General features: G+C 34.2%; 4 protein-coding genes across 7 annotated transcripts; 2 read left to right on the top strand and 2 right to left on the bottom strand.

The window, feature by feature from the left end:
• The first annotated feature begins 304 nt into the window (after window positions 1–304).
• LOC111306741 (uncharacterized) lies at window positions 305–11,650 on the top strand. 3 transcript variants are annotated; one of them, XM_089751884.1, is made up of 26 exons: window positions 305–340; window positions 511–564; window positions 901–1,084; window positions 4,043–4,260; window positions 4,369–4,474; window positions 4,591–4,692; window positions 4,851–4,910; window positions 5,063–5,141; window positions 5,793–5,940; window positions 6,413–6,536; window positions 6,951–7,131; window positions 7,607–7,635; window positions 7,794–7,942; window positions 8,464–8,566; window positions 8,723–8,818; window positions 8,898–8,953; window positions 9,046–9,169; window positions 9,471–9,533; window positions 9,643–9,702; window positions 9,795–9,956; window positions 10,344–10,417; window positions 10,489–10,582; window positions 10,712–10,848; window positions 10,959–11,039; window positions 11,140–11,245; window positions 11,397–11,650. In XM_089751884.1, exons 3-26 carry the CDS (start codon window positions 911–913, stop codon window positions 11,466–11,468), a joined length of 2,598 nt encoding a protein of 865 aa, XP_089608010.1. In that variant the 5' UTR covers window positions 305–340; window positions 511–564; window positions 901–910; the 3' UTR covers window positions 11,469–11,650. The 3 variants fall into 3 exon arrangements, with proteins under 3 accessions (XP_089608010.1, XP_022760327.2, XP_089608011.1); XM_022904592.2 differs by having other exon boundaries at window positions 305–564; XM_089751885.1 differs by lacking the exons at window positions 305–340; window positions 511–564; window positions 901–1,084 and adding an exon at window positions 2,965–3,081.
• Window positions 11,651–13,409: 1,759 nt separating this feature from the next.
• LOC111306742 (heterogeneous nuclear ribonucleoprotein 1-like) lies at window positions 13,410–16,798 on the bottom strand. Of its 2 annotated transcripts, XR_002692109.2 has the most exons (3): window positions 16,402–16,798; window positions 14,387–15,681; window positions 13,410–13,929 (listed from the first exon to the last, which is right to left on the bottom strand). XR_002692109.2 is itself a non-coding variant. In XM_022904593.2 (2 exons), exons 1-2 carry the CDS (start codon window positions 16,621–16,623, stop codon window positions 14,524–14,526), a joined length of 1,380 nt encoding a protein of 459 aa, XP_022760328.2. In that variant the 5' UTR covers window positions 16,624–16,798; the 3' UTR covers window positions 14,171–14,523. The 2 variants fall into 2 exon arrangements, 1 of the variants encoding a protein (XP_022760328.2); XM_022904593.2 differs by lacking the exon at window positions 13,410–13,929 and having other exon boundaries at window positions 14,171–15,681.
• A 1,824-nt stretch (window positions 16,799–18,622) lies between these two features.
• Window positions 18,623–20,268, top strand: LOC111306743 (FK506-binding nuclear-like protein). The gene is made up of 3 exons (XM_022904594.2): window positions 18,623–18,861; window positions 18,965–19,053; window positions 19,133–20,268. The coding sequence occupies exons 1-3, from the start codon at window positions 18,778–18,780 to the stop codon at window positions 20,076–20,078; spliced, it is 1,119 nt and encodes a 372-aa protein (XP_022760329.2). The 5' UTR covers window positions 18,623–18,777; the 3' UTR covers window positions 20,079–20,268.
• Window positions 20,269–21,148: 880 nt separating this feature from the next.
• Window positions 21,149–24,027, bottom strand: LOC111306744 (uncharacterized). The gene is made up of 2 exons (XM_022904597.2): window positions 23,065–24,027; window positions 21,149–21,571 (listed from the first exon to the last, which is right to left on the bottom strand). The coding sequence occupies exons 1-2, from the start codon at window positions 23,301–23,303 to the stop codon at window positions 21,514–21,516; spliced, it is 297 nt and encodes a 98-aa protein (XP_022760332.2). The 5' UTR covers window positions 23,304–24,027; the 3' UTR covers window positions 21,149–21,513.
• Window positions 24,028–24,200: the final 173 nt, after the last annotated feature.

Genomic DNA, 24,200 nt, shown 5'->3' on the forward strand with positions numbered 1-24,200 from the left:
AAAGATAATTTTTAAAAACAATCTCATTTTTTGTTAATTAATAAATCATTTTTCCTTCATCAATTATTTTTTAACAAATAAATATAAAAATATACAAAAATTAATGAAAAGGAAAAAATAATTTTTAAAAAAAATCTCATTTTTTTATTAATAAATCATTTTTCGTTCATCATTTAATTTTTTATCAAATAAATATAAAAATATACAAAACTTAATTTCAAAAGCCATATTCTACTGAAGAAAATGGAGCCCACATTTCCAATCGACATTTTATTTAGCTTATCAAGTGCAACTGGCAACAATTGTTTAGCTTGAGAGTTTTCAGTCTGGGGATAGAGTTGTGGGTTTCTGCCATCTGCCTTTTATTTTATGTTTCTTTTGCATGTTCTTCTGTCTTCTTCCTCTCTTTCTATTCCATAAATCTTGCATTTTAATATCTTTTCATCTAATCGGAGAAACACACAAAAAAACAGTAAATTTCTTTTGTTTCAAATTGTTCAATTTCTCCAGTTTTGAAGTTGCAGTGACCCCTCTTGGGATATTTCAAAACTTTGAACCTTTCAGGTAACTTCAGCATTATCTTGATTTTCTGTTTCTGTCTCTCACACTCTCTTAAACATTGCTACCCACATTTCCTAGTTCAGCATAAAATCACTCTGAACATTCCCAAGAAATGGCTTTAGCCATTCAAGATTATGTAGAACTAGATTTTTTAAGGCCAAAAGGTCTAAAAATGACAGCATTATTTACCCAAAAAAAGGAAAAAATCAGTGTTTTTGGTTGGTTTTTCAACAAAAATATTTGGGGTCCTAAAATGTTTAACTTCACAATGAAAATGAAGTTTTCCATCATTACAAACTTGCATTGTCTTGAGCTTTTTCCAACTTAAAATCAATGCAGGCAGTGAAAGATGAAGATAGCAGTGATTGGAGGTGGGATTAGTGGCTTGGTATCAGCTTATGTTCTTGCCAAGGCAGGTGTGAATGTGGTGCTTTATGAGAAGGAAAATCACTTGGGTGGCCATGCCAAGACTGTTAACTTTGAAGCTGTTGACTTAGACCTTGGTTTCATGGTCTTCAATCGTGTAAGTTTCTCAATTTCTTTTCCTCTGTAATCACTTAATTTTGTGCTGATTTTTCCTTCTCTTAACAATTGAATAGAACAAGCAAACAGCAATTTTAATACAAGACTTCAACCGCAAATTCCAACTTCCAAATTCCAAAACAAACACAAGTACCGATATAACCACAAACTTAAAACGCACTCCTGAAAGTATCTCCTATATTTTTTTAGAAATATTCCATCACGTGGCATAATTTTCTGATCAAATGTGATAATTTTTCTGATAATATTGATCACATACTTTACATTACAGTCCTTAAATTTAATGTTTGACAACTTCAAATAAAATAATATTTTCCCCAAAAAATAAGAAGATTAGGTATATTTATGAGGACTACTTTTGCCCCTGTAAAGTTTATTAAGTTTTTTTTAAAATAATTTAATAATAAATTTAATAATAAATTTAAAATAATTTAATATTAAAATAATAATATACAAAAAATTATTAAAAATATTATTTATAATTTAAATTTGATCAATTTTTGTTAATATTTTTATCAAAAATATTTATTAAAAATATATCGAAGTTTGGTTAATTTCAAAATTTTTTAAAAATACATAAATTGTAAAATTTATGTAACAAGATATTTTAATATTAATATTAATTTTTATTTAATCATTTTTAATAAAAACTTTCATTAATTTTATTTAAAAAATTTTGCCTAAATTTTTTCTTTTGATTTATTTTCGAACTTTTTTAAAAATTTATTTGTTTATGTTTAATTGCTCTATTATTATTGGCGGCTAAACATTTCATTTTTAGTATATTGATGGTGTAATTTTTTAATTTTATAAATAGGAATAAACGATTATCGTTTTATTTTAATTTTTGAAAGGTATTTCTCATTCTATTAATCTTGTGAGTTTAAAATGACAATTAATAGGATGATTTTATTTTTATTATTATTATTTTCGTTCTCGGGAGGCTATGCTTTCTTGAATTTAGTACGTTTCTGGGATTTTTGGTAGGAAAGGAAAGATGGAAACACGATTATTGCTGATTTTCTGATAGTTGCTTGCTATTTCTATATTGAAAGCCGAAAGCACCCTTAGCCTTACCTAGGGCAGCGAATCATAAACCAACTCTGCATGAATCATCAGAGGAGCTATTCCTGCATTTGTTGGCTCTCGAGCTTCACGCAAACACAATTAATGGTGTCAGTGCGAAGTGAAACACATCAGATCTGCAAGGGATTGAGGGCAGTAGAATAGCAACTAGGGAACATATATCGAGGTCTACACAAAACGTAAGAGATTATATAAGTTTGAAAATGGGAAAACCGAAATGTAACACGATTGGGTGGGTCAAGACGGCTCAGATTAATTTAATCTGGATCAGATCACTTCAAGCTGAGTTATTTTGTTGAAGAAAATCTAAATTAGATTATTTTCACTTCGAATTTTTTTGGATTTGAAATTTTGGAGTTTGACACTCCTATTATTTGAGTTTGAATTATCAAGATTGAATCACTTTGCATTCAGAAATTTAAGTTTTAAAGTCAAATTAATTTAATTTTGGATTATTTTAAATTAGTCTAAATTGTATATTTTGAATTTAAATTAATTTTGAGTTTAGAACGGATTGAACAAAATTTTTGGATTCAAATAAATTTTGTCAGCTCTAATTATGTTTGATTATTAGAATTTATTTATATGAAAAATTGTCTTAGCTTTGATGGATTGACTATTGGTATACTAATAAAGGCAACACTAACAGAATTTTAATACAAATTGACATAAAAAATACTGGAATTGAAACAAATATAAATTGGGGTTGGAAATTTAGGAAAAGGGAAAGAAAAGGGACAAGACTAGAGGGAGAATAGCCAGTTTCTCGTTGGATTTAGAATGCTAGTTTATGGATGTTTTGGGTTGCCAACATTAGGATCTGCCACCATGGCAAATGCCAAGTATTGAAGCCCATGACATTTTGTTGGACCACTAAAGTAAGATTTTGGGGTGAGTCTTGCCTCTTTTCTTAGTCTTTTTGTTAGGTACTTTGTTGGCAAAATTATAGATTAATGTGTCCCAAATCAATTTGAATGTTCATATGGTTAGCTTGGAAATTTTAGTTTTAAAAGTATCATATTAACAATTTGTAATATATAACAGAATATTTATATAGGGTTGATACAAAATTTGATTTTGTTTTCTTTCTTGTGAAGAAAAAAATTTTACAGAATTTAGATGGTATGAGGTGTGGGATTTTGGATTGGCTTAGGCTTATAGCTTTTCTTAATTTCTAGAGATAATATTGCTGTAACATAATGGTTATTTACAAAAATGGAGATCTTTTGAGACCGTTGTGTTTGTCCAAGTGAGGTCGACATTCAATTTTAGTTGATTCATGCTATCTCTTTAAAAAAATAGCTTTCAGTCAAATCACAACAATGCAACCATGCAACCTTTTTTCAGTATTTCCGGATTGTGGCCTTCTTTAAAAAAATCGCATTCATCTTGGTGGTTATTTGATATTAAGAAAATATTTCCTTTGCCCTTTATCAAGATTTAAAATATATAGTTAGGGTTTAATACATGTTGAATATTAGTCTTAACAAACAATAGTTGATAGACATTATGCCTCCAGCTTCATGTTCATCTAACCCATTTTAATGGGAAGAGTGCTTATGGATTTAATGTGATGGAATTTAAAGGGGTATGACCTGCAATCAGCTATGGTTGCAAGAAATTTAGCCTTTTTTCATTGGCATGGCTTCTAGATGACTCAAACAAGTAAGAGATTTGATCAATAATATTTGATTCTAGGCCTTTTTTCATGTCAAAAAACTGATGTTGGAGCTTTGTTATAGGAATATATAGTGAAAACTTTTTTCTTTGTTAAGATATTGTTTCATAGTTACTTGTGGATGTCTATGGCTCTATGCAATGTGTTTTAATGAGCTGACATTATCTTTGGCAGGTAACATATCCAAATATGATGGAGTTCTTTGAGAGTCTTGGAGTTGATATGGAGCCATCTGATATGTCATTCTCAGTAAGCCTGGATGAAGGCAAAGGCTGTGAATGGGGCAGCCGAAATGGTTTGTCAAGCTTGTTTGCACAGAAAATAAATGTCTTGAATCCATACTTTTGGCAAATGCTTAGAGAAATTATCAAGTTCAAGAATGATGTTATTAGGTGAGCAACGGCAAGACACCTTCCATTAGTGTTATTTATTATGGAATCTTAACTTGTTATATTAGATCATCTTCACTTTCGATTTGCATATCATTTACTTTGGTGTAGTTATCTTGAAGTGCTTGAAAACAACCCAGATGTTGATCGCAATGAAACATTGGGACAGTTCGTCGAGTCACGGGATTACTCCGAATTATTTCAGAAGGCTTATCTGGTGAGATCAGAGGGTGTCTACATTTTGTGATACGTTTTTCTTTATGTTGAAATCTATTTATTTGACAAAAAGTCGCCTTAGTAGCAAATAGCAATGACAATGTTGTCGTTCTGTAGGTACCAATATGTGGTTCAATATGGTCCTGCCCTACAGAAAGAGTTATGGATTTTTCAGCTTTCTCTATTCTTTCATTTTGCTGTAACCATCATCTACTTCAGGTACATTCTCTTGCAAACAAAGTATTATATTAAGTATTTGTGAGAATCTGTCATGGTCTTTATGAGTAATTTCCTCTCTACGTGATATTGGTTTTTATGATACTAGAGCTTTTTGTGTCACTTTGGAATTGATAATATTACTTTGGTTATCTTTATAGCTCTTTGGACGGCCGCAGTGGATGACTGTTAGATGGCGTTCACATCGCTATGTCAATAAGGTACTAGTTTGCCTTTCCATTTCCTCTTCCTAGATTGCACCATATCTACCGCTTTCATCATTTGTCTAGTTTCTAAATTCATTGTCAGATGCATTAGATGTGAGCTCTAAGCATGTTATTTTGCTGTTTGCTTGTTGGCAAAATGTTATCAGGTCAGAGAAGAGCTGGAGAGTAGAGGTTGTGAAATAAGAACTGGTTGTGAGGTGCATTCTGTTTTGAGTGATGCTCAAGGTGCGTATTTAAAACGGTGTTTTGCTCGAGCATTTGCTTGGGATACATTCAAGATTTATGCAACAGAGCTGGATAGAGATTCTCTCAAAAGTTTATTGATAACATACTTATAAAATGACCATAGCAACATGGTCTTGTATTTCATTGGATTAATTACCTTTCCTTTTGATACAATTTCATGTGATGGTCTGTGCTTAGAGGATCTAATCAAGCATTAAAGATTTAAAACTTGAAATGAAATAAAATGAACAGCTAAAATTGATGGAATTTGGATTTTTGTCAAGTAAAGCCTGAAGGGAGAAAAAAATTAAAAACTACCTAGGACTTTGTGATGGTATTTTTCTTATCTGACTTCTATCCCCGATTTCAAACCAGTCAAAAACTGTTTTTCGGAAACTTCTACATGGTTCATTCCTACATTCTTACTCTCTAAAATGAGTCATATCTTAGGTGAATGGTTATTTGAAACAAACATTTTTAATCGAAGCCTATTCATATATGATAAAGAGTAACTTGGTTTCTGTTATACAGTCAACTGAAGTAACTATTTCTTAAAACTGTTCAAATATGGTGGATATGGCATTTATATTGAGAGTTTTCTCATTTCAGAAACTTTTGTGGTTCCCCTGGTAATGTAAAGGTTTTTTACAGGTTGCACTGTATTATGTGGAGATGACTCTCAAGAATCACACGATGGTTGCATAATGGCTATTCATGCACCAGATGCTTTGAGATTGTTAGGAAACCAAGCAACATTTGACGAATCGAGAGTTCTTGGTGCTTTCCAATATGTGTATAGGTACGGTGGCTTCTGCAATGCATCACTCTGATAGACTAATAATATATATTCTCCAAGTTGTGAAAACTATAATGTTGCTATACTATGTATTAAATACAGAATATCACTGAAACTGAAATTTTATGCAATTATTGTCTGAAACCATTTACAGAAATCTGTTGTTGATACAATGGAAGAGTTCTTTGCTTCTATTAAATATTTCCACCTTTTTTTTTTCTAAAAAAAATAATTATGTTGACCTTTTAAATTTCACCATTTTAGATGTCAACTTGTCAATGAACAAGTTCACCAAATGAAAGAAATAACTATGTAAAACTATTTGATAGATAATCACTTCCTTTTTTGTTCCCTTCTTTTCATCATGCATCTCCTATGGTTCTGAGATGTGAGCTATTAAAAATTGATGTACCTCTTGTCTACTATGGTTACTCAAGTCACTTTTGTACGATCTTTTGTGATTCTCTATTGGCAGTGATATTTTTCTTCATCATGACAAAAATTTAATGCCCAAAAACCCAGCAGCATGGAGTGCATGGAATTTTCTTGGAAGTACAGACAAGAAAGTATGTTTGACATACTGGCTCAATGTGCTTCAGGTAGGTACTATGTTCTCTTTGCTTAAAGACTTGTTCATGGCCTGAAGCTATCGGTTTGCAAAAGGAATTATGTAATGTTGAGTAACACTTAAGTGCTTTTGCCCTGCATGTTAAGTATTCATAATTCAAACTGTGTTGCTTGTATTATACTGGGACTGTTTTTGGAGCTTCCACCAACTAATGATGATGTTAAGGTATAGGAAGTTGGATTACTTCTTGAAATTGGTTTCTAACCTAATTAACTTTACACTGGCAGTTAGAAAATATATTTCTCTAAAAAAGGAAGGGAAACCAAAATTAATATGAGAAAAAAGTTATCAGTAATGTTATCAGTAATCGGTAGTCCGTAAAGGAAATTAAGTACTCCTATACTGCTTAAATAGTCTAAGATTGTCTCAATGTATGAACGTGCAGAATCTTGGAGAAACAAGCCTACCCTTTCTTGTAACTCTCAATCCAGATTATAAGCCACAGCATACCTTACTTAAGTGGAGAACAGGCCATCCAGTACCATCTGTTGCTGCAACAAAAGCTTCACTTGAGCTTGATCAGATTCAAGGAAAGAGAGGAATTTGGTTTTGTGGAGCATACCAGGGTGAGCAGATTCGGTTATAAAAGAGCCTCCATGGGCTGTCTTTGTTTTGTTAATCGCATTTCATTTTTCATACTTCCTTTTCATCAGTATTTTATACAGAGTATACATCCGAGCTTAACTAAATTTGAATATGGATAATTATTTTTCTGCAAGGTGTACATTGTAACTAAAGTATCCTTGTTAGAAGTTAGCAGTTAGCAGTGCATGGTCTTTTAATTTGCTGATTGCCTGGCATCCAGGAAAATCAGAAAAATTTATTATAATCATACTTTTTCATAGTTTTTTTTTTCTTTGAGAAATATCATATGGTGATTTGATGCATGTTTTATTCAAAAAATGTATGTGATAACCATTTTGTTTTACAATGCCATATATATTTTCTGTGCATTGACTTTTCTGTATAATCATTTGGCTGAGGCTAAGAATCTTCCCTTTCAGTAATTCATCATTGTAACTTATGTCACTTTTCTTTCAGGCTATGGCTTCCATGAAGACGGATTAAAGGTACTATTTCTTATCTTGCCATGTTATCAAACTACTACATGCTTATATTCAATATGATTAAAATGTTTTCCTAATATATTTTTCACTAAGGTTTTTACTTTTTCAAAAGAATTTGTTTATTATAATGTAGTTCACAAGTAAGGTTCACTTCTTTACAGGCTGGTTTGGTTGCTGCAAATGGTGTGCTGGGAAAAAGTTGTTCCATTCTGAGCAATCCAAAACATATGGTACCTTCTCTGGTGGAAACAGGGGCACGCCTATTTGTTACTAGATTCCTCAGTCATTTTATATCAACTGGCTGTGTGATGTGAGTTCTTAAAAGGTCTTATGCACTTGTTCTTTTCACTTATGCTGGTTATTATCTGTTCTAATGTACGTATACTTGTTGAATGATAAGATCATTCCGAGCTTTGTTGGTCAATCCTGGAGGGCGAGATGCTTCATCTATTGTCCAAATTCAATATATGCAATATTTGCTGTGTTACAATAGCTTCTACATTTAAAATCCATAGAAAACTATATGCTACTAACACTGCTAGTTGTTTCATCTGAAGCTGTAACGTCCATTGCATAAAATATTCATTTCGTTCTACTTAGGAGGCATTTATCCTGTTTATCCTTATGATTTTTTTGGTGTCAGCCTGCATGAATAAATTCAATGAGCATGGTTTGAACTGGATAACTTGTTCACATCTCTTCATTCAATATCAACAAGCTATCTATGTTTAGACTTCTGTATTTTATTTGAATAAATGCAACAGCTCTTGGACTTCTCCAATTTGTGAGTTTATAATTGTAACTAATATCTTGTACTTTTTCTATGAACAGTTTATTGGAGGAAGGTGGCACAATGTTTACCTTTGAGGGAACTAGCAAAAAATGTTCTCTAAAAACTGTTATTAAGGTTCACAATCCACAATTTTACTGGAAGGTAAATACTTTTGGAACCAATCATTCATGGAAAATAACATGGAATGATTAGACATTATTATGTCAAACTATCTAATATATTTGACAAAATTTAATGACATGGTTTCATTATGCACAATATTTCAGCAATTGAACTGCACTAAAATTGCTTTGTCAGGTTATGACTGAGGCAGATTTAGGCCTTGCAGATGCATATATCAATGGAGATTTTTCTTTTGTTGATAAAAATGATGGTCTTTTAAATCTTGTCATGGTAAGAAAATTGAAACAATAATAGCAATGCGTCATACCTAGTGGTCTTTACTTTCACAAAATTGTGTTGTTAACTGCAGATTCTCATCGCCAACAGAGATTTGATTTCTTCCAACTCAAAACTGAGTAAGAAAAGGTATACCGTTAATTGTAAAACACAATAATATAGCATCTGCATATTCTTCTTCTAAATCCCAGTTGATTTAGTATCGAACACTTTTGGTTTAGGGGTTGGTGGACACCTTTGTTGTTTACAGCTGGTTTAACATCAGCAAAGTATTTCTTCAAGCATGTCTTAAGGCACAATACTCTTACACAAGCTCGAAGGAACATTTCTCGTCATTACGACTTGGTATGAAGTTATTACTATTAAATTCCCTATTGCTACAAAAGTCTTTGTACAAGTTCAGAAATGAAACACCAAAAGCAGTAAACATCTATATTATAGTTATTTAGTATGTGTAGTGTGAAACACTAAGGCTGTGCTAACATGTCATGCTCGGTACATATGTATATGAAAAGTTATCTCTGGGGCTGAGTGAAATAATTAAGCAAGTGTTCTAGTTTCTTTATTTTCCTTTTTTTTTTATGATAATTTACGACTTATTAAGACATACCAAATGCTGACATTGTTATCTGGTTTGTCTTCCTAGAGTAATGACCTTTTTGCTCTATTCTTGGATGAAACAATGACATACTCCTGTGCAGTGTTTAAGGTTAGACTCACTATCATTAACCATAAAAAAACGTTTCTTACTTTGCATTTTGTGTAATTATTTACTTAATAAGACAAAACTCTTGGTAACTATTTTATATGTTTCATAGACAGAAGATGAAGATTTGAAAGATGCACAACAGAGAAAGATCTTACTTCTGATTGAAAAAGTAAGTCCTGTCAGTAATAATTATATCATCACATTTTGGACTTTCTAACCATACCATATCCTTTATTAAAATTTTCCTTTTCAATATTCCAGGCTAGAATTGATAGTAACCATGAAATTCTTGAGATTGGATGTGGTTGGGGAAGCTTAGCTATTGAGGTTGTCAAACAAACTGGATGCAAATATACTGGCATCACTTTATCCGAGGAGCAACTAAAATTTGCAGAAAAGAGAGTGAAGGAAGCTGGACTTCAGGTATCTATCTGATAAGCTGCAAACTATTGTCAAAAAGATAAGCTGTCTTTTTATGCAAATTATTCTGAAAATGATAAGCTGCAAATTACCTCGCATTGTAGAGAAGGCCAAGAACACATGCAGACTTGTTTTCTTTGTAGCATAGTTGTTTTGCTTACTAAATTAATCAAATTTCATTTTTTTTTATCTAGTAGCATACATTGTATTGTCTGACTATGATTTTTTGAGTATCAGCTTTAGGACCATTTTGAGTTATGGATGGCAGTGGCTATTGCATCTGATGAGCTTCAAGGGTTCTTAGCCATCAGAATCTCTGTATTTTCTAGAATTAATTTTGAAAATTAGCTTTCTTTGATTCAAATTCTGAATTTTTAACTTTACTGTCAGGGCAATATAAGATTCCAACTCTGTGACTATCGACAACTACCTAGCACCAACAAGTATGATAGAATAATATCTTGGTAAGGTCTTTTGACACTAATTTTTACCATTTACCAAAGCAAAGACCATAATTTTATGTGGCCTTCTCCAGTGAGATGATAGAAAATGTTGGCCATGAATACATGGAAGAATTCTTCGGTTGCTGTGAATCTGTGCTGGCAGAAGATGGACTTCTTGTTTTACAGGTATTGCATTGAGTAGAAACAAAAGAATTTGTGCCTTGCATTTTCAGCATTTATCCAAAAATTACTAGTACATTTATTTTGTTTTTAAACACTTTCTGCCAATGCTTGGGGTGGTACATGTTCCTGCAGTTCATATCAATACCAGAAGAACGCTATGACGAATACAGGCAAAGTTCAGATTTTATCAAGGAATACATCTTCCGTGGTGGATGCCTACCTTCATTGGCTAGGATAACATCAGCCATGAATTCTGCATCCAGACTCTGGTATAATGCATTATTCTTTCAGTAAAATTTATGTACATAGCCATGCAATTCTTGTTTTTGTTATACACTTTTTGTTATCCAGAAAACTAAAGAAAGTTGTAAAATTATAGTGTGGAGCATGTGGAAAACATAGGACTTCATTACTACCAAACACTTAGATATTGGAGAAAGAATTTCTTGGAGAAGCAGAGGTATGACGTTAGATCTCTCTATCTCTCATGGAAAGACTTATATAAACATGATTTTTAGAAACTTTTATGATAATTTGCATTTTGATTCTGTTGTTCTTAGCAAAATCCTTGCCTTGGGTTTCAACGAGAAGTTCATTCGAACCTGGGAATACTATTTTGATTATTGCGCAGCTGGTTTCAAGTCAAATACTCTTGGAAATTACCAGGTGAGTTTCTGGTACTGGCAAATGCATTTTCTACTCAGACCATCATCTCATAAACTGTTTGAAACCATGCATTTATTGGAAATTATGCCTTGACATGCCATCTAATATCATCAGAAATATTAAATGATGGAGATTTCCTCACATTTTGTAGGTTGTATTTTCACGCCCTGGAAATGTGGCTGCACTGGGCAACCCATACAAAGGGTTTCCTTCTGCGTCTTAATTCTTTTCTACTAAGAGTAGATATTGTACCATTTAAAGTGAATCACAATGTTATGTGGCTCAATCAGTGTTGGTAACCATGCATTAAGTTTGTAGAAACTGATCACTACAAGTTTAATATCGTTCAAAAAAAAAAAAAAAAAAAACACATAAAAACAAAACAAAACAAAATCATGGCTGGTATATACCTGTTTTGATGAATGTAGTTCCCGTTTTCTAGAAACTTTGTCCGGAAAAGAAACAGAACAAAACATGAAACTGGATGAATTTATATATATATCGAATTCCATAAATGTCCTACGTGGATCAGAGCATTACACCAATTGAATTAAAGTCTAGCTGTGGCTTCTTATGCATTGAAATCTAATAAATTCCAACACATGTAACTTTTTCTTTAATCTTAGGTTGCGATCTCTGTAAAAAAAAAAAAAAAAGGAAACCTCAAACATAGCCATAGCCAAGCCTAACTGCCTTCCCTTCCCCCACCTTTTTGCCTTATATTGCTGCTGGAATTGACTGGATTAGAGGCGGGGGGGGGGGGGGGGGGGGGGGCGGGAATTGGCACCGCCATGAAGATGTCCCCCTTTTACTACATTAAAATTATTTTAATTAGCACACGAAATGAGCTGTTCTTTTTTCGGTAAACAATCATGTCTAAAATTTAAAAGGTCTATAAAATTATATCCGACCTCTTTCATTTTAAACACTAGAGCTCCCTCTACTCTGCTCCGCCCTCTCTATTTTGAGCAACAATGCCTACCGATTCCTCCAGTTTTTGTTTAAATATCAAGAGCTCCATTAAAATTAATTTTAATTATACCAGGTGGTGGTGGCTTCCATTTGTTGTTATTCGAGTCTCGTGTTTAACTTTGTGCTCGTTGGAATTCATCAAGGGACTCCTTTTAGCATATCTTGCCTGTGTCTGGGTTCTTTGAGCTCTCTTCTTGCAATTCTGCATTCCTTAATGCTCATATGGCCCATATGATTACTAGTTAAAGTTGAAACGGGCATCGGTCTTTTACATTTGTAATCCTTTGAATCAGTCATCCAAGTTATCGTCTTCATTGCATGCTGCTAAGAAAGCCACACTTGATTGGACCACGCCTCTGTATCGACTTGGGACTATCTCTAAGCGCATGAATGAAGGACTCTTTCCTCCAAACATATATGATTTCATATTGAGAATTAGGGATTCAGATTTTTTATGTTAATGCATTCTTTTTTGTTTTTGACTTAGTAAAATTCTGGCTTTGGCATTCAATGAAAAGTTCGAGAAAAAGAAATGATTATAGGTTGTATTCAGACGCCCTGGCAATTTCGCTGCACTTGACCACCGATACCAAGGTTTTCCTTCAGCATACTTCAAGCAAGGTGCCAAACTGTTGCTATGTACCATTGCTGCATCATCCATTGCCAGTTATTTACCTACTATCAGCTTTTACAATTCCCGTTGTAATAAGAACATTTGATTATCCTAATTAGCTGATAGCTTAAATAAATTGTAATTACCTTTTAATACCTGAGATTTTCCAGTTCTAACACTGCCTGCCTCCATTGATTATAGAGGCTGAGTTTCTATCCCAATATGCTGCCATTCAGTCACCAAGTCATTTCTAGTGATTAACAACAGTTGAACCCTTCCTCCCATCGACATAAAGCCAGACGTCTAAAATCCTTGCTAGCAAATGCTTTCAGCATTGTAATCCCGAAAATGAATGATTGCAGCATCAACCCTAACTCCTTACACCATCCAAAACTCAATTCAACTGCCTAGGCTGACACTCACTCTTACTAACCCCCCCCCCCCCCCCCCCCTTTTTTTTTCCACTGAATTATTAGTTTGTCACCTAAAATGTATAGAGGAAAATGTTTTGTGGTCTTGACTCTTGATACAGGGGAAGAATAATGAGTCATTATGAATAATGTTAGGTTACCAACACCATTCGGAATAATTTACCTACTGCCTTTAAAAGGGACGAAAGGCCCCAGAATTAAATGTTTGGCAAAACACAAATAATTCATACCAAAACTAACGGGAACTTTAAGGTCATACTTTTCTAGTGCTCTAATAACCAGAAATCATATTGTAAGATCTACTCTGAAGAATCAAAAGGCACACTCAATAATTAGGGAATAATTAATCTTGATCTGCTAGACAGCTAACAGCTTTGGGTCAACATACCCCAAGAATGTTTTACTTCACAAATTCAATCCCATCTTGAAAAACCACCACAGAAACCCGAATGAAGATCAGGAAACTTGTTTACTTCAAAAGCCAAGAATTTGCAGTGTTTGCAGCACCTGGATGAGGAAGGGCCTATGTCATCTCATGTTAATTCAAAATTTCAACTGAGCAAGTCCTGCGCTGAACAAACCCCAAACTGAACAACCCCCCACCACGAAGCTCAGGTTCAGCCATGAGTGGATACTTGATTCCACCTTTGAACTCTCAAGCATCTCTCCTGTACAACACAAGGGCAAATACAGGGGGAAAATGATTATACCATCCTCAAGTGTCAACTACCACTACGTTTATCGCTACCATAACGAAGTGATCAACCCAAGTGGCCCATAGCTCCACTGTTATCAGTAAAAATCCCTGGTACACCTCCGTACCCTACTCATCATATCAAATCAAGCATAATTACCTATCATCAAATTTTCCTAGATGATATAAATAACAAAAAAAATACTCAAAACAGCTAGACAACACAAATAGAAGTTATATAAACTAATAAAGCTTAAACACTACCATAAATAAGAAAGGTACTGAAGCAGCAAGTAAACAAATATAATGCAAGCCAAATTTAAACTACACTCAATAGCAAAACTAAAGAAAGGCATCTATTATGCCTCAAAACTACTTATTATGACTAGCAAAATAGATACTGCAAACTACTGAGATTCAAGCAATCCAACCGGTCCCAAGGTGATTTGACATCCAACTTGAGCCTCTCCTCTTGCTGCTGGAAATAAGAAACCATCACAACCACAACAGCAAAGAGAAGGTTAGGCACTGAAGAGGCTGAGATCAAGTTGTCTTTCAAGTGATTGAATCACTGTTGTTGCGCTTGTCGACCCTGAGCACCACCGTACCCACCACTGTAACCACCTTGTCCACCATGAGGAACATTTGCCTGAGTGCCCCCATAATTTCCAGAACCTTGAGATGAATCGGACCTCCAAGATGCATTTCCATACCCTGAACTTCCATTTGCATCACCATATCCACTTCCCATGTAACCACCGCTGCTCCCTTGTAGATCTCCCCCACCAGAACCAGCATTACTATTTGGAGTACCACCAGAACGAACTCCAACAGTCCCATACCCAGCATTCCCATAAGATCCATCATTTCCACCATATCCACCATATCCATAACCTTGACTCCCGTACCCAGCAGCTCCAGTGGGAGATTGGCCGGTAGCTGCTGAACCTGGGCCACCGCTACCAGCACCAGCACTTGGGGCACCCCAAGGAGCAGCATTTCCATAACCCATAGCACCATAACCAGATGGAGTTTGAGTACCCCATGAACTTCTAGGGGTAGCAGGAGGCCCAGTTGCATAACCAGCATTGGGGTTCCCATAACCTGCACCTGCAGGGGCACCATAACCAGCACCTGCACCACCATAATTGCCATAACTACCATAACCAACACCATTATTAGCAGGACCATAACCGTAACCAGGTGTATATCCTGATGAGCCATAAGGTGGAAAGCCAGCTCCAGTACTCTGGGCCTGCATGTACCTATTGGAGTCCATACGACCATCATAAGAACTCACATTCCCCCCAGAAGAACCATAGCCCTGATAACCTCCACCACCACCACCACTCATAGTTCGGCTAACCCCACCAGGATTGGCATCTTTGGGAAGGGCCCGCTTCACTTCAACTTGCTTGCCATTTAAATCATGAAAAGTCTTGTGCAAAACCCTATCAACAGCATCTTCAGTGTCAAAGGAGATAAAACCAAATCCGCGAGGCCGCTGAGTATTCTGGTCATACATGATTACCACATCAGTTACATGACCATAAGCCTCAAAGTATTGGCGAAATCCCTCTTCAGTTAAGGTAGGAGGCAACCCTCCAACAAAAATCTTCTTGGTCCTGATATTTCCAACGCCTCCAGAGTTTCTACCCTGATTAAGATTTCCAGATCTAGCAGAAGTTTGCTGCTCCTCTCTTGATAACGCCCTCTTTGCCTCAACCTGGGAAACAGTTATCATATCTTATAAAAGGGAACTAATCTTAAACACCAGACAAGTGCAACAAGAATACAGCTATATTCACAAACTTGGATGAACTCTAGTATTCATGCAAATCAGAAACAAGAATACAGCTAAAAGAACATTCTTTTAAAAGAAAGTCACCTTAACATATATTGACTGATGTAAAACTATGTTATTCCAGCAAGAAAGTTGCCTGGGATTCCACTCAGAAATTATATCTCATTAGCTTTTGTTTCCTCTCAAAAAGTTCACTCGTGCACCTCAGCCACAATTCAAAAGCAATAACAGTTCCTAAGTTAACCAAACAACACCTTAACTACAAAATTGAAACCAAAGGGATGTAGCATACATCATGAAAACCCAAGTATCTTCCCAAGCTTAGGAAAAAACAAAATAACATAAAACTTATAAAATTCATAATTAACAATAAAATACAACAAAACTCATAAAAAAAAAAAAAAAAACCCAACATGGAACCACACAATCATCAAACAGTAAATCAAGAGAAAACTCAATAATCCAAAAACATATATCCATCAAAATAACATAAAAAATAAAGAAAATCCAAATTTATTTTCCCACTAAAATAAAATTAGCATTAGAAAGGAAAAACAGAGGAAATAATAACCCTAGAAAACCCATTAACAAGAAATTTAAAAAATAAAAAATAAAACCCAAAAAGCCCAAAAAGAATCTCACCTGTCTACCATCGATGGTGTGTTTTTCTTGAAGAACAGTGTCGAGAACAGAAGGATCTGAAAAGACAACGAATCCAAACCCCCGAGGTCTTCCAGTAATCTTATCTCTCATAACAACAGTCTGTAAAACCTCGCCGTATTGGCCAAAGTATTCCCTTAGCTTATCTTCGTTTGTTTCCCATGATATCCCTCCAATGAACAACTTTCCCTGATCTGAATCCATTCCCCCTTTGTACCTCTCCTTCTTCTTCTTCTTCTTTCCTCTCTTTTATTCCTCAAAATCTAACAAAAAAACTTTAGATTTAATCTTCTTCTTGGTAGGGTTTTCTGGTTTTTTAGGGATTTGGAGAAGATGAAGAAGAGACAGTTTGTGGTCGATTTTGGGGTTTGAGAGAGAGAAATTGCGGGTGAAGAGTTACGGAGGAATAAAGAAGGGAAGGAAGTGTGAGGGAGAGGAGAGTATGCTGTTAGGACGGTAGTGATTGTGGGATGTTTTGGAATGGACGGTTGTGATTAATTTTGGGAGGGTGGAAGCTTAGTTAGGTCGTATCCACCCGTAAGAGTCTCTCTTGGCTTTGTTTTGAAATTTTGGATGTTTTTATTTGATCTCATGTGAGGTGCACGTGATAAAAACTTTCGTTATTTTTGTGAACGTCATAAAAAGATAAATTTTTGTTTATTTTTTATGAGAAAATAAAAGCATCCTATGGCTTCTTTATGTTTGTTTTTTTTTTTTTTTTATAGATATATATTATTTATATTTAATGCATAATTAATGTATAGATGGTCAATAAATTATATAATGACATTTATTAATAATTCTTTTAAATCAAGTTTTTTATATTTATTTTCTGTTTTTTTTTTTTTTTCAAATTGAAGCATGCATAAAACTTTAATGTACCACCACCCCAGAGAATAAGCTAACAAAACAAGGGTTAAAAAGTCTGGAGGTCTAGTGAAAGTTTCAAAATCCAGATTACAATTAGAATAACTAGACAATTAGTTTGATTTCTTCACATCCCAAGAGAAAATTTATATAAAATTTTTTAGGAAACAATTAAAGTATATGTTAGACGGTCCATAAATCTAACCAACGCGTTTTTCTTACTAGCAACTTGGCTCGATGGCTTACAGGTTTGAAAAACGGTAAGTTTGTCCTTGACAGCAGAATACGAATTGAATATATGGTATGAAAAAACAATGAAACCGAAGCCTCAGTGCCTCCTAGTACTGAATTGGCTGAAGTACTCCTTGAGCTTATTTTCTTTTGTCTCGTCTTCTGTGTAACGAACAGCTTTTCCATAGCTGGATCTCTGTCTTTCCCATTTTTCCTTCTTTATTAGCTGTTAGACAAGTTGAACTAACGGTCTTGTTTTTTTTGGGTTTATTTATTTATTTAGATATGGGTCAAAATGGCGTTTGAAATTGTTTGGGATGAGGGAGGGCTTGACGGAACTATGTCTGAGTTGATAATAGAATTGGTCGGATTTGGATTAAGTGGGTTCAGATTATGAATTGGTTTTTTTATTCATTGATATCACATAAATTTAAATCTTAAATAAAAAAAATTCATATAAATCAAACTAGAATTCGTTGAATAATAAATTTTATTTTTTGACGAAATTAACTTATATTATCTAACTTCAAAAAAAAAAATTCATACTTATCAAACCTGATAGAATAATTTTTAAGAGATTTTATTTTTATTTATAAAACAATTCAATAATTTTAAATATGATATGATATAAAAATATAAAAAAAATAAAAAAATATATAATTTAAAATTTTAATAAAAAAATTAAATGAGTTTGATAAAAAAAATAAAAAATATATCTCATGTTTTATATATAATTACGATATAATAATTTTTATATTAGCTCTACTAACAGAAGATATGCACCAAATGCTAGGATGTCGGTAAGATAAATTTTTGTTGAGATTAGAACAAAATCTTATGCAAGCTTGCCATGTCTGAAATGGAACATAACTACTTAATTAACATAAGATAAAAAGAAGGAAGCAAACACTAAGTGAAGTGACAGCCGCATTTTCAAATCCAAAGAAACAACAAAGTCATGTTTGTCTTTTGTTTTTTCTCTCTTATTACTGAACTCTCGTGCACCCACCTCCCCTTTGGTCCCTTGTATCATCATTAAAGGTCCAACGTTCTTATTTTTTCGAAAACCGTTGGAGCCAAATCGATTTTAAAAACACCCACCTCTCATTTCTCTTCCTTTGAGCTTTCAGCTCTTTGTAACACTTGAGACAAGTTGAGAGTTCATTGATTTTTTTTTTTCTCAGCATGGATCCCTTCTGATCTGACTCTACCCCCAACATTCATTTGTGTCTGTGTGAAGCCTTCATCATAGATTTTCTAATGGGTTGTTTCCTTGGCTGTTTTGGGATTTCTACTAAAAGAAAGCGTAGAAAACCGGCCAACCGTATTCTCCCTGGAGATTCAGTAAGCTTTTGTTGTTTCTTTTAAAACATTTCTTGAAAGTTTCAGCTTGAATGCTTCATTTTTTTTATAGCTTTGTTTTTGCTGTTTAATGGGGTTTTTGCAGAAACTTGTTAGCTATGAACCCTTGGATTCCTCTGTTTCTATAAATCTTGACATCCCAGAAGAACCCATTTCCTCGAGTTCTCAGCTGAGGTCAGTTGCTGGTTTATTGTCTCATATTTTGTAGTTTTATGTGAAAATATGTCGACTTAGATTTTCTTGTAAAGTGCAGTAATAAGCCTAAGGAGAGATCGAGCATCAAAATCAGGAAAAAAGTGAGCTTTAACTTGAATGTTCAGACCTATGAACCGATTCCAGCTGAAGAAACAACTACATATCAGTTTTTACAGAGTGTTGAAGAGAAAGAAAGTGAAAACAATGGAGCAGAAGCAGGAAAAGGGAGCTTACCCTCCCTCGATGAGGGGGATTCAAATTCATTGCAGATGGGTTCTTATCCTACCAACTATAGATACCAAAACTGCAGAGAAAGCTATGATGAAGATGATGAAATGGCATTTGAGGAATGTGATCTAGAAGATGATGATTATTTTTATGATTATGATGATGAAGACGAGAGTGATGATGGTGACAAAGATGTTGATGATCAAAAACAAAGAAGAGAGGAGTCTTTGGATCAATTTGACTCTCTAAACATGGAATCAGCAAAGGGAGCTTCTTTGGTTCATTTGGATGAGGACAAGGCCAAGAACCAAATGCCACTTTCTGCTTCAACAGATGGTGAATTGAAGTCACTTGGGTGTGGAAATACAAGGATCAGAAGCCAATATCTATGTTCTGTACTGAATCCAGTTGAAAACACTACTAAATGGAAAGAAATCAAAGCAAGAGCAGCACCAGCACCTAAAAACAGGAGGAAGGAGAATATTGCCCTTGAGGAAGAACCACAAATACCCTTCAGTTCAAAGCTGAGATCCGACTGCTCACCAAATTATAATCAGTCAAAGCCCCTACTGCAAGACATAGCAGTTGATGCTAGCCTCTCAAACTGGTTAATTCCAACAAATACCGATGGGTCCAAAACCACAGGTAGCAGCAAAAGTTGCAGCATTGCATTTGATACCCTGTCATTGAAGAACAGTATATGTGATGGCTCATTCTCTTGGTGGAGTAGAGAAGATAGAGTAATCTTAGATATCACCAACTTGGAGGCCTTATAAATCATATTCTCCAGTCCTTTCAAGAGTATAACGAAAGTATACTGAACAAGCTATGAATTCAATTTCAGCCTATTCACAAGGGTGTGCAAAAAAGTTTGGGGTGGTTTTTGTTTGTATGTCAGTTATGATTCTTTGATTGATTTCAGATTGTTTTATAAGATTTGGTTAATTTCGGTAGCCATTGGCTCCATTTGTTCATGCTGTGCTACTTGTATAAGGATTGAACAATGTGTTTAAGTTGAATCATTTGATTTCAAGCTTCTAACTTAAACAAGGAAGGAAACTGCTCACTTTCGTACCTTTTGTTGCTATCATAAAATTGACCTGAAAATATACATAAGAGAGTTCCAAACAAAAGCAGCAGAAGACAACCTGCTCATAATGGCCAATGGGAAGGTAGAGGTTGCTGAAAGAAAGAGCAAATAACACCAGTAAAATTCAACAATTTTTTTAAGTACAACTTTCCATTCCCATATATTAATTTCCTAGAGATTAGCTTGGAGATATAGGCTCCTGTCTACCTTTAAACGTTGATTCTGCTGGTTTGTTGTGGGTTTCGAGTCTTGCAGTGAGTAGCACTTGCAACCTGGCAGCAAGTGGTGCAGCAGGTCTCAGTGTATGTTCCTATCAACTAATCATACAGCATATTTGATAAACTATGCTCAATAATGGGCTCAATGGAAGTATATGTTCTAAACAAAGACAATCAGAATAAGCATAGTTTACACATTCTGCAGTATTGAATGATTCTCTCACAACTAAAAACATATGGTAGGATCAATTCAGAAGTTTTAAGTGCTCAAATATATGTACTTTATTAAATCCATATAATGGATTCATTTGCAGTTCTGATGAAAGTTACAAACCCATACCTGACCAAACAGTAATCAGAATAACAACGCACAATACCTTACCCGGTGTACCACAATCGCATGTCTCTTCTCATCATGAAGCAAACTCTTAATTTATTAGCAAATGGTTATTGTGGACAAAATTCTCTTCTGCCTCAGTGTAGCAACTAGCAACCAAGAATGTTGTGATGGAGATCACCAACACTCAGAAGATGCAAATAAGATTTAAAAGTATTAACTATTTCATTTACATGATTATCAAGGAATGTGATCTATTAAATGTTGTTCAACTCGTATATATAAACATAGAGAGAGCCAAAAAAAGGGATCATAATGGTTAATGAAATACACATCATAGGTAGTGAAACACATGAGAAACCACTCAAGAAATGGTAAGGAGCTCCAGTTTGATAAACTGCAAATGTATGAGAGACTGCCTTGCTCAGCCTCTAGACCCTTATATCCTTCCAACAGCAAGTTGAAACCAGGGCTATCTAGTAGCAAAATCATCAAAATCATGGTTGAAACTGAAGGAGGAATTGATTTTTCCAGCAGATAATTCCTGGTGGTGTTGTGTATTCTATCTACATTATGATACATATGCAGGAATCAGAATCCTCAGCATCAGAATCGCTCACATCACTGCAGGCACAAATAGGAGTTTTGGAGGTGACATGTCCAACGGTGAATCAAGCAACTATTCAACTCCAAGTAATTCATGTTGCAAGGTCAAGTGTGATTCTTATGAGTAATCATTTTCTTTTTCAATTTGATCTTGTATAAGGAATGCATGCAACCTAGTGTTATCCATTGAGCAAATATATGTTAAACCAAAGGCTCTTTTCAATTAGTTTCTCACAAATATTATCATATAACATGGGAAAAAGACAATAAAGTACATCAAAGAACTCTTCAGGATTGTTCATATTCAAGCAAAAATATCAGTGACTTTTTAGGCTTGCAAAAAAAAAATAAATAAATAAAGTGCTCATTTTTTCAAAGATCCAAAATATGCCATTATTTTGATCACAGAAACAAAAATACTACATGGAATGTATCATGTGGACACATAATGTACAGTACAATTCAACTCAAGTAACCAAGAGCTATTCAAATCATGTTACCAGAGAAGATAGTCCTTAGTACTTAAAGCAAAGTTCTTGATCTTCTAAGTCAAAGCATCAATAACAGCAAACTAAGCTGTCAGCACTTCGATCTGCATTCTCTAATCTATGGCTGGTAGGGTTACTATATACTTAGATAGTTGGATGCCAATGCATTGCAACGCTTAGACCAAGAGGTAAGAGAAATAGAACATAGAAACACGATACCCTGGAATTCGCAATATTATAGCTTCGGTATTGTCTATAGCCTATGCCAACAAAACCCTTGAAGAAATATGCAAAAAAATCCTTAATGCTTCATGAAAGTACCTGAAAGACATGCTGTAATAGAAGCCATTTGGAATCATAAGATAAAGTTGAAAACTTTTTCTTAAGATCTGCTGAGGTCCATATTACAAGGATTGACTACAACAGTCCTTGATTTAGAAATAGGAAACAATTTAAAACTTCACATGATCAATGATCAATACAGAAAAAATACCCTAAAGCAAACCCTCAAAGTTATTTTCATACAAAAGAACGTTGCTTTAAGTCGATCCATCTCTGTGATCACAAAATTTTCGGCTTGAATGCTACATTAAAAATTTATGTTCTGTACCTATTTGTTCTATTCTTAGAATTATCATTTAGCTGGACTGATATACACCTCACCAATGCAAGAAATTAGAACATGTTTGAAGACAAGCTACTTTTTAGTTTCACCCAAAGATGAAATTAGAACAAGGGAGTTGCAGATACAAACAAGTGTACGAGGATAAACTACTTTTTAGTTTCACCCAAATATGAAATTTCTGGTGTACATACATTTGTTGCATACTTAAAATGATAAAGTAGCTATGCTGATAACACTTAATCAATGTAGCATTGGCAATAAATTCAAACAAAATGTTCACCTAGTGAAAAAAATCAGCTAAATGACATATCAACAAACCAAGTCAAAAGAATCAAAAGTCTCAAACATCAAACAAAGTACATCATACATTAGAAGATAAACTCGACAAAACCAATTACCTTGGTTCAAACTCCAGAATCTCTGCGAGTTTATTCCCATTTCTATCATTCCATTGGACTTTTCGCTGTGTCTTTTCAGGTTTTCTTGACATCCCACCTCTCTTAGGTGGCAACAAAGAATTTGACTCACTGTAATCTTCTCCATCAGTGTGATCTTCAACTTTTGGAGAATCTATGGTACCTAAAGTCTTGTTTTTATGTCGATTAACATCCTTAACATCATTATGGACCGCATCCATTGACAATTACACCTCCCCACACAACAAAATTCTGCTAAAAAACTTTAAATCTACAAATCAATAAACTTTAAACAACACTGCCACAAAATTTGATAATTTGGCTAAAAAAGTGGATCTTTTATCATAAATCATAAACCCCATTAGGCCAACGAGGTGAAAAAAGAAAACTTTCATAAACCTTTTAACTCTCAAATTTCAAGGAAAACCATTGAAACAAATAAGGAGATCTCTGAGTTAGATTGTGATTTTCAAAAATTCCCAGATACCCAGAAAGCAAAAACTGATGAATTATCAAAACCTGAACCAAAAATTCAAAATTTTTTTCTAGGTTTGAATGGGTAGAAAGTGGTATGCTTCAATCTGAAAAATCCCAAGAAGAAAGTCAAAGCCTTTGTTTTTTACACCATTGAAGAAACCAACAAAAATGAAATTTAATTTTCAAGAGGGAAACTAGAAATTAGAAAACCATGAAACTTGAGAATTCAAATCAGGGTAAGGGACAAGGAGCAAGATTTTATTTCCAGGGAAAGTGATGGAAAATCAGTTAAATCACTACTTAAAAAAGAAAAACAAACCAAAGCTTTTGACCTCAAATGAAATACAGAGACGAAGAAACAAAACTCAAAAACAACTGATATATTTTATTTATAAAAAATATAGAAAATAATAATAAAAAATGAGAATATTTTTTAAAATATGAAACAAGCAATTTAAAAGGGCGAAAAAAAAGAGTAATATTTGACAAACAATGAAACGTATTAATCTAAACTCTTTTTATCATGCAATATTTTATGATCAACGGCCAGGATTTGAAATTATGAGGGAGTCCTCGATCAGGCTGCTGATGTACGGTCGTTTATATCGTTATTTTCTTTCGGTTTGATGAGGAGGGTAAGA

The sequence above is a fragment of the Durio zibethinus genome, chromosome 22, assembly GCF_047325235.1.
Source record: "Durio zibethinus cultivar Kanyao isolate XHJ-2024 chromosome 22, ASM4732523v1, whole genome shotgun sequence".
NCBI classification, from domain to species: domain Eukaryota; kingdom Viridiplantae; phylum Streptophyta; class Magnoliopsida; order Malvales; family Malvaceae; genus Durio; species Durio zibethinus.